The sequence below is a fragment of the Silene latifolia genome, chromosome Y (assembly GCF_048544455.1).
Source record: "Silene latifolia isolate original U9 population chromosome Y, ASM4854445v1, whole genome shotgun sequence".
In the NCBI taxonomy this organism is placed as follows: Eukaryota; Viridiplantae; Streptophyta; class Magnoliopsida; order Caryophyllales; family Caryophyllaceae; genus Silene; species Silene latifolia.
The window spans coordinates 148,454,291-148,472,799 of NC_133538.1; the positions used below are offsets into that span (position 1 = coordinate 148,454,291).

Consider the following 18,509-nt stretch of genomic DNA (forward strand, 5'->3'; position numbering starts at 1 on the left):
GATGCAGAGGGTGTTTCTTGGCCCCGAGTCGTTCCTTTTTACGCTTTCTTTGCACCAAAAAGAAAAAATCTCCCCGTTTACGGTGAAAGCTACGGAGTACAACAAAAGAAATATGCATTACTTATCATAATAACTGGTCATTACCTCCATTATGACATTACATTTAAACTTGGTAGATGTATAATGGATAAAGAATGTGCATACTTCATAGTACCTAAAAATAAATGGTACGCAATTAGAAAACCGGAAATAAGAAGGAAAAAAAAACATGCAGGTTCATAATTGTTTTGGTAAACGATGAGGGTCATAGGAAATTATATATACATGTTTAGGTGGTAGTGTTTTTCTAGTGTTGTTATTCCTATAAAATTCTAGTTAGTGAACAACTCAATTACATGTATACATATTAGTTGCACCATGTGGTACGTAATAGACTAATAGATAAGAGGATGATGCTTTAAATTATATTTTAATTTTAATTAAACTAATTAATGATTTTTTGGTAGTTTGTAAAAGTTGGACTCTTTATAATCGCTCGAAAAAAGCTTCCTTTAATAATATAGACTAGATTTAATGCCCGTGCGATGCACGGGCCTATTTGTAATCGTCTGTCTCTATAATGTAATAACTAATAAATATTTTCACAACCGAAACTATATGATACTTGGTGTACTACTCCTATATGAGATTACTATTTTGATCAACTAACTACAAATCTATCATATATTTTATCATGTACTCCAACTAACTAAATTTAACGATTCAGATTTAATAGGATCATTAGTCCATTACACTAAAAAAATAGAATGTCAATGTGGTGGCATGAGTGGAAATAATGTAGACTCTCCTCTTCATACATGTACCCTTCAAATAACACAAATTCTAGAATAAGACGATTTCACCTGGTAAAATTTATACTCATCTCATTAGTTTTATCTAGGAAATCATAGTATAATTAATACGGTTTTGATATATGCAGCCCATAGGGCTGTATATAAGCATTGAATTTTATTAAAATCCTCTTATGTTTTCAATGTAATTGGAATCTTAATTGTTGTTTACAAAAAACCTAGTTTTCTTTTCCCCTCTTTAATCTGAGCATTTATCTTATTCATTCCCTAAAAAAACATGTTCATCTATAAAATCCCCTTTACTGTGTTTCATTATACAATACAAATAGAAGAATATCATTCTGAAGACAACTACATACTCATATACAAGTAAGTTTTCGTCTCTTATTTATTTTTGCAATTGACAAAATAGTTGTATGTATGTGTTTATTTAGACGATTTCTGGAAAAATAATCGGTTGTCGGTATCGTTTTTTTTTCTTTTGCTTGATTCATATCTCGCTTGCAGGAATCGATTTTTAATGCGTGTTGTTTTTAATTTCAGAATTTACTATGCTTGATTTCGATTTGAATGAACCTATTATTGAGGAAGATGATGAACCTTTACTTGGACAAACCTTTGAAAGCCAAGAAGAGGCGTTTGTATTTTATAACAATTATGCAAAAAGACAAGGTTTTGTGGCGGCTAAATATCGTACGGACAATAAACATGGAAGGACGATTAGACAAGATTTTATTTGTCACCGCGCAGGTAAGCAACGTTTGAAGGTTATTGATATGTCTAAGACCCAAAGAAAAAAACAGTCATCAAAGTGTGGTTGTCCCGCTCATATGCGTATTACTCTTAAAAGGCGCTTTGACATATTTCCGGAGGAATGGCATGTCACTACCTTTGTCAAAGAACATAATCATGAAATGTTGTTAAGTGAAGAATTACGTTTTCTTCCAGCAAATCGAAACATTACCGCTGAAGACGAAAAAAGAATTTTGATGTATAAAGAAGCGGGTTTGTCTATTAGACAAATTATTAGAGTCTTTGAGCTTGAAAAAAATATTAAACATGGTGAATTACCCTTTTTCGACCGAGACATCCGCAATCTTTATGGTAAAGTAAAGAAGATGATCGGAGCTGATGATGCTAAGAACTTAATGGAGTATATGAAATTGGCAAAACAAGAGAATAAAATGTTTCAATATGCATATACATTGGATGAAAAAAATAAGTTAGAAAATATTTTCTGGTGTCATGCTGAAAGTTTTGAATGGTACCAAAAGTTCGGAGATGTAGTCGGTTTTGATACTACTTATAGAGTTAACATATATGACATGATTTGCGGGATTTTTGTCGGCATCGATAATCATGGGAAGACAGTTTTATTAGGTTTTGCACTCCTACGGAATGAGACGACACCTACTTTTAAGTGGTTAATGAAGGTATGAGTTTTGAAAAATATATTTTTGCTTAATTTACATGTATTTTTGCTATACTGTAAGCCTAGTTACTCACCCTATTATTAGTATTAGAAAGCCCCTTCACTCGTTCCATTTCTTATGAAGTGAGCTCTTAATAGATTTCCAGCTAAAGGATAGGAATTGAATTGTTACAGGTGCTAGAATTCAAGTAAGATCAGCTAATAGGGTAGGGAAAGGGACAAAGTCTGCCTCTTTCAATTACTTATTCGTGGCTAAAGCTTATATTTTTCAGTTTGATATATTTTTGTCAGGGTATATTTACTCTAACTGGGGATATACTTGTTTCAGACTTTTGTGAGTATTATGAAGAAACCGCCAAACAGCATCATAACTGACCAGGATCCTTGGATGTCTGAAGCAATATTAACAGAGATGCCGACTACAAAACACAGCTATTGTATATGGCATATAACTTCAAAGTTCAGTTGTTGGTTTGCGGGTCTTTTACGTTATGACTATCAAGAATGGTGCAGTGAGTTTTACAAGCTATATAGGATGACCGAACTTGAAGAGTTTGAGAATAATTGGTTTGTAATGGTTGAGAAATTTAATCTCCAAAACAATAAGCATGTACTAGGTTTGTACAAAGTGAGGCAATTTTGGGCGCCAGCTTACCTTCACAATTACTTTTTCGGAGGGATGATAACAACTGGAAGATCGGAAAGCATTAATGCCTTTATTAAGCGATTTGTTTCTTCTCATACATGTTTGACAGATTTTGTTAAACAGGTTAGTTTTGGGTTTATTATTTCCGGCTATAAATTAGGAGTAGATATTAATTTCTGAAATTTTCAGGTGGAGATGGCAGTTCAAGAAATTCGTCAAGGGCGTTCTAATAACAAAGTTGTTGCTACTATGAGGCCGGTTCCATTGAATACACAATCGCCTTTGGAAAAGCAAGCTGCTCACGTCCTTACACCATTTGCTTTAAAAAAATTTCAAGAAGAATTTGGAAGGTCCGCTTCGTATACAATTTGTCAAGTTGATTGCAGCGAGTTTATAGTAAAATATTTTGAAGGGGATAATGCTAGACAACATAGAGTCTTTTGGGATGGAGATAGAGCGATATGTAGTTGCAAAAATTTTGAGTTCTGGGGCATTATTTGTCGTCATATGCTGCGAGTATTTGTCCATACAGATTGTTTTAATATTCCATCGTTCTATTTTCCTCAACGGTGGCATTGTGATGCATTGCAAAATACAACTAATATTGAAGAAGTGGTTGATGAAGTCTCGATCGGAGGTGAAGATGTTGTGCTCTGCCCTCCTCAATCAAAGACGAAAGGACGCCCGAGAAATAAGCGAGATAGAAGTGGTAAAGAAATGGCTATGAAGAAAACGAAGTGTTGTTCTATATGCAAAAAATCGGGTCATACTAAACCCACTTGTCCAAACAAAGAAAACTTTTTCACACAAGATGTTGTGAACGACGAGGGTGTATCATCTACATCGCAAAAGAAGAAGAAAACAACCGCTGAAGATATGGGACTTAATCCTGTTTTTACTTTGAAGATTTAGGCGATAATATCGGTTTTGGATTTTGTATGTTTTTTTATGCATTGTCAGTAACTTTTTCCCAAGTAAATTAATTTGTTATTCAATAGTTACAAAGGTATTGAATGACTATATTATAGTTATAGTAGTAATTAATAGATTAACATTTAATTAGTTTAATAAGTGCTAAGTTAGATTCCCTTGAAAACTTAAATTAACTTTAATTACAAGAATTTACACATTTTTATGTACAGCCCTATGGGCTGCATATATCAAATTAGTAATGAACACCATTTAGACGATACATGTGAAAATTTATCAACAGTATTGACCCTTCACTATTAAATATTGGTCTCTGTATGTCAACAATTTAAACATTCCCCACAAACCTAAAAAATCACTTAAAAATTACCATCGAAACTACATCAATCAATGATATATATAAATTAGTAACCATGTGTTTAGCTGAGGAAAACGTATTAACGAACCATGATCTTACGCATGTATTAACGAAATATGGTCACACTTGTATTTAACATGCTCCATAATAGTTTTATTATGAATTATAATTATAATTATAATTAATTTATTATGTGATCAAATTCTAAAATTATAGGATTTATTATAATAAATCCTATGTAGTATACCATTTTAGGCATAGTAGGATTGTAGTTGCTCTAATGTAATTAAACCCGAATTTTAACTCGACGCAACTACGTCTAATGACAAAAGTAAAAGAGAAGTTAAACTCAAATATTTTGTTTCTTTATATTATAAATTTATTCCAACTTTATAATCCTACTTTTTCCTAAATATATATTGTAAAAGATCTCTAATGTTTTAATTTTCATCAACGGTAAAATTGCTAACCATATGAGTTATTAGTATAATATTTGAGAAAAAGTCATTTCAGAGCAAATACTACCACCAGGCTATTCCACTCCTTTATTTTATACTTTTATTCAAACTTTATTAACCTACTTTTTCCCAGATTTCATCAGCTGAATTATTCAAAGGAAATCAAGTACTTCTCGAACATTGATAGCAAAATTGTAAAAATAGGTGTTTTAAACGACTATTTTACAATTTTTTGGAAAATACTATTTTTGTAGGGAATCGAACCTTGTGGAATTAATTTCCTTGCACTCTGCAGCCACTTTGATTTTGCTTATTAGTATACTTTCAATAAAATTAACAAATTTTACATTTACTATCTAAAATTATATATACTCGTACAATCTTTGATTTAATGTAGCCACATGTACTATCTTTTCTTAATGTAGTCCTTCTTTAATTAATCTATACTATCATAAAGAATCGTAAAATTGAAACAAACCCAACATCATATAGTGTACAATAGAAGTCATGGTAAATTTGTTTTTTACGTATAAATAAACAATATGAATGTAAAGGAAAGATGTAAGTAAAATGTTGAAAGTCGTCCTACCTTTGAAACTGGTGTGGCTTTAGATAAGTGATACCTTTGTAGCCATATTATCTCCTATAAATTCATCCGACTATCATCGTGCAATGCAAGCTACGCGATAAATCAATCTAGACACACGAGATAAATCAATAACGTTAACGCACTTCGTCGAAGATTGATATTAGTTCAAAGAATAGCTGAAAAACTAATAGAACAAATAGATATTGGCAAAATAAAACATGCATGCAAGTATAGTCTTTAATATAATGGACATTGATAATGATAATATAATCTGTAAAAAAGGAAGAGGTGATGAAAGACCTCTTATATGCTGCGGGACATGGTAATGTTTTTCTCATAGTCAAACTCTAATACCCCATAAAGTCATAATCTTATCTTTGTTTAATTTTGGAGTTCTACTCAAGTCTTTATGTATGTATCAAATACAGTTACCGTGTTACGGATTCATATTCATGGATACCAACCAATAGTATGTCATCTGTTGGAATAAATTGAGTTTGTGAAATGTGATTTGTTCTACATTAAAAGAATAGAGTGTGTTTATATTTGGGAAATGGGGTATTGGGTGAATGAGTTTCAACCCACTTTGGATTCCTCCTGTTTTGTGATAAAAACAGAAGCAGTTACTTCAAACAAATGCTTTGTATTTGAGACATGCTTGTTGGCCAAACAACGTGACTTTTCAGAATAAGATCTATTTCCATGCTATAAATATAACACTCCCCTGCAAATCATTTTCAAGCAATTACTCTAACAAATCATCAATCTCAGAAAATACATATAAAGGCTTATTATCGCAGTATTGTATCCCGAAGGATATGCCCATTATAGTGGGGGCATAAATTCCTTACGGAAAGTATAAATAACGCCTTACTGCAAAATTCTGTTTCACTGTTAATTGAACTAACAATCGTAAGGAATTTATTTTCACTATGGAAACGGAATTCGCTGCTACTGTGAAGGCGCAAATTCAAAGTGGCCAAATTCATTCAGATTCGAAATTGGCTCGCTTTGATGGAACAAATTATACTCGATGGAAAGATCGTATGGTGTTCTTACTTTCATCGCTCTCAAGATATTCTATGTTCTTGAACCGGACCTTGCTAGTATTCCCGATCCCAAGCCCGATGATTCGAAGATTTAAAGAAGGAACGTAATAAGAGAAAGGAGGACGAATTGGTGTGTCGTGGGTATATTCTAAATTTATTTGACGGACCGTTTGTATGATTTATATCGCAACCTTTGAGTTCTCCGAAAGAAATTTGACCGCATTAGAGATAAAGTACAAGAATGAAAAAAGAGGTACTGACAAATTTTTAGCCATGAAATATTTTGAATTCTTTATAACTGATGATAAATCCACAATAATGGATCAAATTCATGAACTTCAAATTTTGGTCTCTCGACTAAGTGAACTTGAAATTAAGATTCCTGATGCACTTCAAATTGGAGCGATATTGGCAAAACTTCCCCCTTCTTGGAATGATTTGAAAAAAGTTTTACGCATTCATCGAAAAACACAACCATAGAACAATTTTGAGACTCATTTGCAAATTGAGGTGAAAATCGTGTTAGAGATTCTATATATCCGAGTTCTAAAGTGAATCATGTTCTTTGAGGGCTACAAAAAGAAAGGTCCGAATCATTTGAAAATGAAAACAAAAAAGAATGTGTTTAAAAAGAAACCATATCAGAAGGAACAAGATGAAAGAGCATGCTTTCATTGTGGAAAGAGTGGCCACTTGTGGGCTAAGTGCAAGTTTAGAATCAATGGTTCAAAGAAACCATCTAATTCTGGCACAAATAATGCAAATATGGTTGAAACTGAGATACACAAACTGGTTGCAATGGTGTCGGAAATGCAGATTGGTATGATAACTGAACTTCATATGGCGGCTGTTACTATTTCAACAGATTGGTGGCTTGATTCTGGTGCCACAATCCATGTTTGTAACAATAAAAGCATGTTCAAAACCTATGAACCAATGAAGGAATCGGAAGAAGTGTTAATGGGAAATCATGTGACAGCAAAAGTGCAAGGAAAAGGAACAGTAGAAATGAACTTTACTTGGGGAAAGAAGTTAACGTTAATTAATGTATTTCATGTTCCGGAATTACGAAAGAATCTTGTATCAGCCAACTTACTTTGTAAGAAAGGCTTCAAGATAGTATTAGAATCAGACAAGCTTATTATTACTAAGAATTGCATGTACATAGGCAAAGGATATTCTTGTGATGGGATGTTCAAACTAAGTATTAATGAAATAAATAATGTGATTGCTTATGCGGTTGAGTACTCTCCTTCTATTTGGCATTCTAGGCTAGCACACATTAATTTTCGTATGTTAAAATACATGTCTAAACATGGTTATATTGCTTGTTGTGGAGTTTTTCCGGAAAAATGTGAAATTTGTGTTCAAGCAAAAATGACAAAGAAACCTTTTGCTAAAGTCGAAAGAAGTTCTGAAATCTTGGACTTAATACATACTGATATTTGTGAATTTAATGGGGTGTTATCTAGAGGTGGAAAAAGATATTTTATTACCTTTATCGATGATCATTCTCGTTTTACGTATGTATATCTTATAAAAACTAAAGATGAAGCATTTGACAAGTTTAGAGAATTTAAATCTCTGGTAGAAAATCAGAAAAACAAAAGGATTAAAATCATTCGTAGTGATAGAGGCGGTGAATACTTTCCGACTACATTTGACAAATTTTGTGAAGACAATGGTCTTATACATCAAAGGACTGCCTCCATATAGCCCTCAACAGAACGAAGTGGCTGAAAGAAAGAATAGAACCTATATTGACATGGTTAATTCATTATTATTGAATGCTGGATTGCCTAATTCTCTTTGGGGAGAAGCCCTTAAGACGGCTTGTCATGTGGGAAATAGAATTCCAACAAAGAAGACTCATAAGTCTCCTTACGAATTTTGGTATGAACGAAAGCCAAATCTAAATTATTTTAGAGTTTGGGGATGCATAGAATATTATAAAATCACCGATCCACATAAACAAAAGTTGGGACCGAAAGGTAAACGAGGTGTATTTGTGGGTTATGCAGAAAACTCTAAAGCCTACCGGGTTTTAGACTTAGAAACGAATGTGATCATTGAATCAATTCATGTTGACTTCTTTGAGAGTAAGTTCATCAAAGATCCAGTACGTGATGAACAATCAATAACAGAAACTAACTCTGAACATGTAAATTATAACAAGAATAATAATAAAAGGAAAAACATGTCAGAATCAATAGAGCCAAGAAAGAGCCAAAGAAGAAGAAAAGAAAAGGACTTTGGTCCAGACTTTATCACATCAAAGTCTAAAATGTTCCTAGTTGAAGGAAGCAGAGACAAGGTCATGAATATTGTACCTATTATTTTAAACATTGAGGACGATCCTAAAACGTTCCAAGAGGCTATGAGCTCTAGAGATGCACCATTTTGGAAAGAAGCAATTCAAGACGAATTTGACTCGTTAATTTCCAATGGTACTTGGGTTTTGTCTGATTTACCACATGGATCAAAACCCATCAAATGTAAATGGGTATTTAAGAAGAAATACAATACCGATGGCACCGTACAAACCTTTAAGGCAAGACTCGTCGCGAAAGGTTTCACACAAAAGCAGGGGATAGATTATTTTGATACTTATGCTCCAGTTGCAAGAATCTCTTCTATAAGAACATTAATATCTCTAGCATCCATATATAATTTACATGTTCATCAAATGGACGTGAAAACGGCATTCCTAAATGGTGATCTAAATGAAGAAATATATATGGAGCAGCCGGAAGGATTTGTGTTAGAAGGAAATTCACACAAAGTGTGTAAATTGATGAAATCCCTTTATGGGTTGAAACAAGCTCCAAAGCAATGGCACGAAAAGTTTGACAAAGCTATATTAACTAATGGCTTTAAACATAATAATGCCGATAAATGTATTTATTCAAAGAGTACTAAAGAATATACAGTAATCATTAGTCTCTATGTCGATGATTTATTAATATTTAGTACTAATATGAAGGGTATACAAGAAACAAAGAAATATCTTAAATCTGTATTCCAAATGAAAGATCTTAATGAAGTTGATACCATTTTGGGTATTAAAATAATAAAGCAAAACAATGGTTATGTTTTAAATCAATCTCATTACATAAAGAAATTGTTGGAGAAGTTCGAACATCTTGGAATAAAGGAAGCGAACTCTCCTTTTGATTCTAGTATCAAATTACCGGATCAATGTGATAGAATTGTTGCTCAACTAGAATATGCTAGTGCAATAGGCAGCCTAATGTATGCTATGCATTGTACTAGGCCTGATATAGCTTTTGCAGTTGGCAAACTGTCTAGATACACTAGCAGGCCCGGTAAAGAGCATTGGAAAGCCATTACTAGAGTACTCGGTTACTTAAAAAGTACTATAGACTATGGACTAGTCTACAGTAAATATCCTTCATCTCTAGATGGATATTGTGATGCTAGTTGGATTACTAGTACAAATGACAATAAATCGACGACTGGTTGGATTTTCCTTCTTGGTGGAGGTGCCATAAGTTGGGCATCAAAGAAACAAACGATTATAGCTCATTCAACCATGGAAGCTGAGTTTATAGCTTTGACCGCTGCGCAGCAAGGAAGCGAGAATGGCTAAGAAATTTATTACTTGATATAGAGTTGTGGCCACAACCGATGCCAGCTATTTCCTTATACTGTGATAGTCAATCTACGATGTGTAAAGCTTACAATAACGTATACAATGGTAAATCAAGACATATTGGTTTGAGGCATGCCTATATACGAGAGTTAATTACAAGTGGAGTGATCACAATTGTATACGTAAAATCCAAGAGTAATCTAGCTGATCCACTTACTAAACCATTACCAAGAGACTTAGTAAGTTCAACAGCTAGTGAGATGGGGCTTATACCCGTTAAAGAAAGCAACAATGGGAACCTAACTATGGACTAAATATTAGTTCAAGTTCAAAAGGTAATAACAAGTTGTTGTCAGATTTCTGTATGTGAAACTTCTATCCGCCTCATCTCTTAAAGATGAATTTATAGAAGTAAAATAATGTTACGAGGACAGGATGAGTTATACTCTTAATGGAGTTATGATCAAAGTAACATGATCGGAAATTACTTCACCTATATGAACATAGGAGTGGTGCCGCTTCAGCAACACAATAGACGGGTGTTTGTGTTGTAAATGTTTATGAATGGATATTGTAGCGCAAGGCCGTATATAGCGCTCAACTATTTAATAAGCCTTTATGAGATTAGTTTTATGTGCAATATATCTTCGTTCTGACCTATGTAAGTTTTGGTTCAATCTTCGGACACCTAAAACTTAGTCGGAATTTTTGATATGTCTGCTAAGTGGAAGTTCAAATCGAGAGATACTTTCATAAAGCATGGAACTAAAGAGTCAGTGTTAAACCACAATCTACACAAACTAGTGGGGGATTGTTGGAATAAATTGAGTTTGTGAAATGTGATTTGTTCTACATTAAAAGAATAGAGTGTGTTTATATTTGGGAAATGGGGTATTGGGTGAATGAGTTTCAACCCACTTTGGATTCCTCCTGTTTTGTGATAAAAACAGAAGCAGTTACTTCAAACAAATGCTTTGTATTTGAGACATGCTTGTTGGCCAAACAACGTGACTTTTCAGAATAAGATCTATTTCCATGCTATAAATATAACACTCCCCTGCAAATCATTTTCAAGCAATTACTCTAACAAATCATCAATCTCAGAAAATATATATAAAGGCTTATTATCGCAGTATTGTATCCCGAAGGATATGCCCATTATAGTGGGGGCATAAATTCCTTACGGAAAGTATAAATAACGCCTTACTGCAAAATTCTGTTTCACTGTTAATTGAACTAACATCATCTATTTAGATAATAACAAAGTATATTTATCTAATAAATAATTTTAGTAGTTTATAAACGTTGGACTCTCTGTAATCGCTCGAAAAAAGCTTGCTTTAATAATATAGATAGATAGATAGATAGATAGATATATTGATTGATTGATTATAGCATGATGATCCTCAAGTCTCAAGTTCGAATCCTAGGAGACTCTAAACTCAGAAGTTAAAAACAAAAAAAAACAAAAAAAAAAACAAAAAAAATAAGATACGGAGTAGATGTATTAATACTCCGTGGTCTTCGTATGATTTTCCAAAGAGTGAGTCTAGTGTTGATTATTCCCGTGGTTGGTGCTCATACTAAGGGGGCGTTTGGTACGGGAAATGGAAAGAGAATGGAAAAAAGAAAGAGAAATAAGGGGAAAGGTATGGGTTACCCTTAGATTATATTAGTTGTTTGGAAACAAGAAAGGAAAATTCAGTTCCACCGTATCCACCACCAACACCACAAACCACCATATCCTACGCCACCACCACCATTAGGCAATTCACCGTAGCCGCCCAATAGCCGCCTCACCATCGTATTGCCGACCCCAGCCTACCACACCGCCGTAAAACCCTTAACACAAACCCGAAACCAGCCTAAAAACAACCTCCACCACCCACGAAACTCCCTCCCTCACCGTAGTAAACACCAGATCTAGTGTTTTATTGTGGTTGGCGGAGGCTTCGACAGTGTTGGGACTGTCGGAAAGAGAGGTTACCGGCGGGGGAGGGAGTTTCGATAGAGTGGGAGAGTTATTGAAGGTGTTGGTGTAGTGTTTAGTTTTTAATATACTCATCAACTATAAGAACTAAGGCACAACAGATTAAAAAGGCCTTTGGTAGCATGCTGGATGCCTCCGACTTAGCTCCACTTCATAGATTCAAAAAAGAAAAAGAAAAAACACAAATAAGGCTGTTGTATGCCCCATACAACGGCGTTTATGCCATTCAATCATAATTATGTTGCATCATACAGCTGCCTTATACAAGACCAGCGAAAATATTAATATTTATTACTATTTATTACACTGTTAATACTAATGCAGTGAAAGAGTTACAGAGAACCATGGTCAAAAGCCAAAAGCCAAAGAAGAACAAATATCTAGGTCTAGCTTCAGGAATTTTTTTCTAAATTGGGGTTGAAAACCAAAGTAATAAACAAAATGGGGTTTGTTTCAAAATTATTACCCAAAATGGGTGTAGGTCAGCACCAAAGCTAGCTTCGGATTCAAATCGCTCTCCCCCTAAGCGACTGTGCAGGTGGACGATTTAGGATAAAGTCGCTCACCCATTGAGCTACTACAATATTTATGGAAAAAAAAAGCAAATAATGGTTGTTAGAAGACTCGAACACGCGTTTCTCGCCAAAAATGCCTCACCTCATAGGCATTAGAGCAACCGTACTATATTGTTATTTACGCGCTTAAATATATAGTCAATATTAAAAATTAAATGCGGCAATCACGTATGTAAATATATAAATTTAAGTGCAACTATGGAACATAAATGTTCTATTGGTAACTTTGTTAGACGGCAAGGGAAATTGTTGCGGTATTCTGGGTTTGATTCCGCATAGGTTGATTTTTGTTTTGTAATTTTTCTTTTTAATAAAAATACTATAGATGTGGCCTTAAGTCGCTGCCTCCCCAGCGACTTGACTTTGAGTCGCTACCTGCCTGAGCGATTTGGGCAAAAATCATTGGCCTTTACAAGCAATTTCATTTTCATGTCACGTGGGATGTAGTCGCTTAGGAGGAGAGCGACTTGAATCCGAACTTAGCTTCGTGCTGTCATTGACCCATTTTGGGTAATAACTTTGAAACTCAACCCATTTTGTTTATATCTTTGATTTTCAACCCTATTTTAGAAAAAAAATTCTAGCTTCAGTGTATAGGTTCAAAAAGAAGTTATGGTTCGGTCTAGTTTTGCCTTTTACCTTTCATCTTTACCAGGTTGCAAGGAAAGGGTAATTGGAGCTACCCAGAAAATATGGGGTATAGGGAACCTTATTGGTGTCAGTATTCCTGGTGCCACTAGCCCTGTTACAGTACCAGAATTCAGAATAATTCGAGTACTAACCAGAGTAATCACATGAGCTTTAATGGAAGCTCGAGTAATTGAATTTAGAAAGAGAAAGAGATGAGAGAAGATTGAAAATGAAATTATGTATTGAATGAATGAATTACTAATTACAGGATAGTATTTATAGGCAAAGTAACAAACTTCCCGCTAGATGTAACAACTTGTAACCGACTTGTAACTGACTACCAAATTGTAACAACTATATAGCCGACTCAAATTAGCTATAACAAGTCTCCCCTTGTTCAAAAAATCTTTGTCCTCAAAGATTAGAATCAGGAAATTGGGCTTCAAAATCATTATAAAACATCCAGGTAGCATCTTCAGGAGGGAAACCTAGCCACTTGACCAAGACTTTTGTAGCAGCAATGCGACCTCGTTTAACCATCTGTCTTTCTAGAATGGCTTCAGGCACTTTAGGTATGGCAGAATCATGAAAGAGGGCAGGTAAAACTCCAGCTGCCTGAGAAGGGTCATAGCATTTTTTTAACTGAGAGACATGAAATACTGAGTGAATCTGAGCATAAGAGGGAAGGTGCAACTGATAAGCAAATTGGCCAATCTTATCAATGACTTGGAAGGGACCATAGTACTTGGGGCTCAATTTATCATTACTTCGTTGCTGAACGGACATTTGTCTATAGGATTGCAGCTTCAAATAGACCCAATCGCCAATATTAAATTCACGTTCACTCCTGTTTTTGTCTGCATGCTGCTTCATTCTGTTTTGAGCCTTTTGAAGTTGGAATTGCAACATTTTCATGACCTGTTCTCTTTGCTGAAGGCTTCTGTCAACAACTTTATTAGGAGAAGAACCAGGCAAATAGGGCAAATGAAGTGGTGGAATTTGTCCATATAACACCTCATATGGAGTGGTATTAAGTGAGCAGTGGAAGTTAGTGAGATGCCACCACTCAGCTAGGGGAAGCCACTTGCTCCATGTATGAGGATGTTCATGACACATGCACCGCAGATAGGTCTCAAGACATCTATTAACCACGTCTGTTTGACCATCAGTTTGAGGATGGTAAGCAGTGGACCTCAATAAGTCAATGCCTTGAATTTTAAAAAGTTCAGTCCAGAAACTACTAAGGAAGATAGTGTCCCTGTCACTGACAATAGAATCTGGCAATCCATGTAGCTTAAAAACATTATCCATATAAGCTTGAGCCACAGTTATGGCAGAAAATGGGTGAGTCAGGGCTATGAAATGTTCTGCTTTACTCAATCTATCAACCACCACAAAAATAACATTTTTCCCATGGGAGGTAGGCAGTCCCTCAATAAAATCCATTGAAACACAAGACCAAACAGTCTTAGGGATTGACAATGACTGTAACATACAAGGATATTTAGCAGTGTCATATTTACATGTTTGGCATATATCACAAGTGCGAATATGGTCCTGAATGTATTTCTTCATACCTTTCCAATTAAACAAGGACTGAACCTTATGCAAGGTATTATCTCTGTCTGAATGTCCTCCTACAGAAGAATTATGAAACCATTTTAGAATCTCTTTTCTCAACTCAATGTTAGACCCTACCACCAGTTTTCCTTTCCTTCTCAATTGTGAATTACACCACGTATGATTCTTGTGGTTGTTAGGGCAAGCTCTTAATTCGCCAATAAGTTGCTTCAGTTCAGGATCTGACTCCCAAGACTCAACTATTCTTTGATAGAGGTCAGTTTGTGCTGCATTAAGGGACAGTAATTGAAGGTCTGAACTAGTCAGTCTAGACAGTGCATCAGCCACTTTATTTTCTGAACCCTTTTTATACTGTATCTCAAAATCAGAGCCCATGAGCTTAGCCATAAGATTTTGTTGACAAGGAGTCGAGATTTTCTGTTCCAGGAGATATTTCAAACTCTTTTGATCGGCCATAATGATGAAGTGTCTATTAAGCAGGTAAGAACTCCACTTCTGTACGGCAAATACCACAGCAAGTAGTTCCTTTTCATAAGCTGACTTGGCCTGATTTTGAGGGCGTAAAGCCTTACTGATATAGGCCAAGGGGTGTCCTTGTTGCATAAGCACAGCTCCAATCCCATGCCCTGAGGCATCAGTCTCAATCACAAAGGCCTCATTGAAATCAGGGAGTTTCAGTACTGGGTACTCATAAAGCAAGTCTTGAGAGTATCAAAGGCTGCAGTAGCTTCTTTAGTCCAAGAGAACTTATCCTTCTTGAGTAAATCAGTCAGTGGTTTGGCAATCTGTCCATAGCCTTGCACAAACCGTCTGTAATATCCTGACAAGCCTAAGAATCCTCTAAGTTGCTTTAAGGTAGAAGGAATAGGCCAGGTCTGTACTGCTGCAACTTTTTTGTGGATCAGTGGAGACCCCATCTGCTGAAATATAGTGACCCAAATACTCCACTTTGCCAACACCAAAAGCGCATTTGCTTTTTTTCAGGAATAAATTGTTGGATAATAGCACATAAAAAATACTCTCAACATGTGCTAAATGAGAAGTATGATCTTTGCTGTAGATCAATATGTCATCAAAAAAGACAAATACAAATTTCCTAAGAAAGGGCTTGAAAATGTGATTCATGAGGCTTTGAAATGAAGCAGGGGCATTAGTAAGACCAAAAGGCATAACTACAAACTCATAGTGCCCTTCATGAGTCTTAAATGCGGTTTTATATACATCTTCCTTATGCATTCTCAATTGATGGTACCCAGCTCTAAGGTCTAGTTTTGTGAATACAGTAGCTCCACCAAGTTCATCTAATAAATCGTCCAAAAGAGGAATGGGGAATTTATCCTTGACAGTGTGATTATTTAGTTCCCTATAATCGACACATAATCTCCATGATCCATCCTTCTTACCAACCAAAACCACTGGAGAAGCATAAGGGTTGCAACTGTTTTGAATCACACCTTTGTCTAACATTTCATTGACCAACTTTTCAATGATGTTATTTTGTAAAACAAGATATCTATAAGGTCTTTTATTCACAGGGTGAGAACCAGGTTTAATGGGAATTTTGTGATCAAAATTATGCCTAGATGGAGGCAGTTTACTAGGTTCCTCAAACAGAGCACTATACTGGTTGAGTAAGGAGTCCATTGCATTAGTGTGAGCAGCGGCAGAAGTAACCATGAGTAATGAACATTCAATTTGTTCCGTCCAGTATGGAGAGGGCATGTCACATACTTGTAAGAAAGCAAACTGTCCCTCTTGATCGAACAATTTGGTCATATGCCTTCCATTCGTAGACTGGAATTTCTTAGGTGCTAATCCCCTTAGCAAATGTTTCACCCCATGCAAATGGAATTCCATTGTTAATTTTTGGAAATCCCAAATGATTGGACCTAAGGAAGATAACCATTGAACACCCAAGACAATATCATAACACCCTAAAGGCAAAACCATCAAGTCTGAAGTAAATGTGGTGTTCTGTAGTTTCCAAGAAAATCCTTTACAAATTTGGTTTACTATGATTTGGTTCCCATCTGCTACCTTAACTGCCTTGGGATGAGTTTCCTCTATTTTACACCCAAGTTTCTTGGCAGTCCCCTCATCCACAAAGTTATGGGTACTCCCGCTGTCAATCAAGATTAGCAATGGTTTCTTGTTTAAAAACCCAGTAACTCTCATGGTTTGGAAATTAGTAGAACCAATGATAGCATTTACTGAGATACATGCCACAGATAACCCCTCTTCCGCATCTAAAGACTCCAAAGCATCCTGAGATGCTCCCTGCTCATCAGTTTCAATCCAGAATAAGGTGGGTTTTTTGTGTATAAGGTGATGGCCAGGGGTATAGGGGTCACCACAATACATGCAAAGGCCTTTAGCCTTCCTTTCATCCATCTCCTTTCTTGAAGGCATTTTCAGTGGTTTCTCACTTGATGACCCCACACTTGCAGTAGGAGAAATCATTGTTTTTGGTTGGGGTGTATAAGAATTTTTGGAAAAAGAAGGTGTGGGTAATAAGGGAGGCTGTTTGTTAGTTGCTGTAAAAGATTTTGTATTGGAATTGAATTTACTGAATTTCATGGATAAATTCTCCTCTTGTAAACGAGCAAGTTCAAGTGCCTTAGCAATGGTGTTAGGTTGAAATGCCCTCACAAATGGTTTTAAACTTGGTTTCAATCCTCCAATAAAACTTTCCACAAAATAATCCTCAGTTAAGCATTTGTTTTTCTGTAACATAAATGCTTTTAAAGACTCAAACTCATCCACATAATCCTCCAAAGATCCAATTTGCTCTAATTTGTTAAACATTTCAACAACATTATTCTCATGATTATCAGGAAATCTGGCATACAAATCAGTCACAAAAATTTCCCATTCAATTTGCTTAACAGTCCCCAAATAACTATTCACCCAAATTTCTGCTTTGTCCATCATGTGTAAGGACATTAAAGCAATTCGTTGTTCTTCTGGAATTCGACACAAATCAAAGTATCTTTTACATTTTTTCACCCAAGAACGAGCATTCAAACCATTAAAAGTAGGAAATTGGAGTTTAGGGGCATACCCATAAGAAGGTTTGATGTTACCAGGATCAGAATTCTTGGAATACCCAGATTTAGAAAGATGAACACTTGTAGCATCATCATCTTCCCCAATTCCTGATTTTTTCTCCATATTCTTCATAAATTGCAGCATTTCTACCCGCAATTCCGCCATTTGCTGCTGATATTCCTTATTCTACTGCTGTAATTGCGCATTTTGTGCTTCCAATTGTTGTTGAATTTGCTCTTGTAAAGACTTCAATTTGTCGTCCAGATCAGGCCCAGATTCTTTGTTCCCTTTTGCCATTGAAACTCGAGGTCACAGGATTCAAAGACTACTGATACCAGTGTTACAGTACAGGAATTCAGAATAATTCGAGTACTAACCAGAGTAATCACAGGAGCTTTAATGGAAGCTCGAGTAATTGAATTTAGAGAGAGAAAGAGATGAGAGAAGATTGGAAATGAAATTATGTATTGAATGAATGAATTACTGATTACAGGATAGTATTTATAGGCAAAGTAACAAACTTCCCGCCAGATGTAACAACTTGTAACCGACTTGTAACTGACTACCAACTTGTAACAAACTATCTAGCCGACTCAAATTAGCTATAACAAGCCCACTACTGTCATCGTGCCCACCTTGTTAATCATCTTTTCAAGCACTCACTAGTCACTACATCTCAGTCTTAGCTCATCAATATTATATTTGTATTTATGTATTCCGTACTTCTAATCTTCTACTCCGTATATAATGTTATTATGG

The 18,509-nt window shown here is 35.4% G+C and overlaps 1 protein-coding gene across 1 annotated transcript; it reads left to right on the forward strand.

Annotated features, from left to right (window-relative positions):
• The first annotated feature begins 853 nt into the window (after positions 1–853).
• On the forward strand, positions 854–3,947 carry LOC141629223 (protein FAR1-RELATED SEQUENCE 11-like). Its single transcript, XM_074442259.1, has 4 exons — positions 854–1,220; positions 1,395–2,284; positions 2,612–3,052; positions 3,119–3,947. The coding sequence occupies exons 2-4, from the start codon at positions 1,403–1,405 to the stop codon at positions 3,839–3,841; spliced, it is 2,046 nt and encodes a 681-aa protein (XP_074298360.1). The 5' UTR covers positions 854–1,220; positions 1,395–1,402; the 3' UTR covers positions 3,842–3,947.
• The last annotated feature ends 14,562 nt before the right edge of the window (positions 3,948–18,509 follow it).

Bases quoted from the DNA above. Each gene is read 5' to 3' on its own strand.
- LOC141629223 (XM_074442259.1), top strand. From the start codon at position 1,403: ATGCTTGATTTCGATTTGAATGAACCTATTATTGAGGAAGATGATGAA. The intron at 2,285-2,611 runs GTATGAGTTTTG...TACTTGTTTCAG, and splicing joins CTTTTAAGTGGTTAATGAAG to ACTTTTGTGAGTATTATGAA. The intron at 3,053-3,118 runs GTTAGTTTTGGG...TGAAATTTTCAG, and splicing joins TGACAGATTTTGTTAAACAG to GTGGAGATGGCAGTTCAAGA.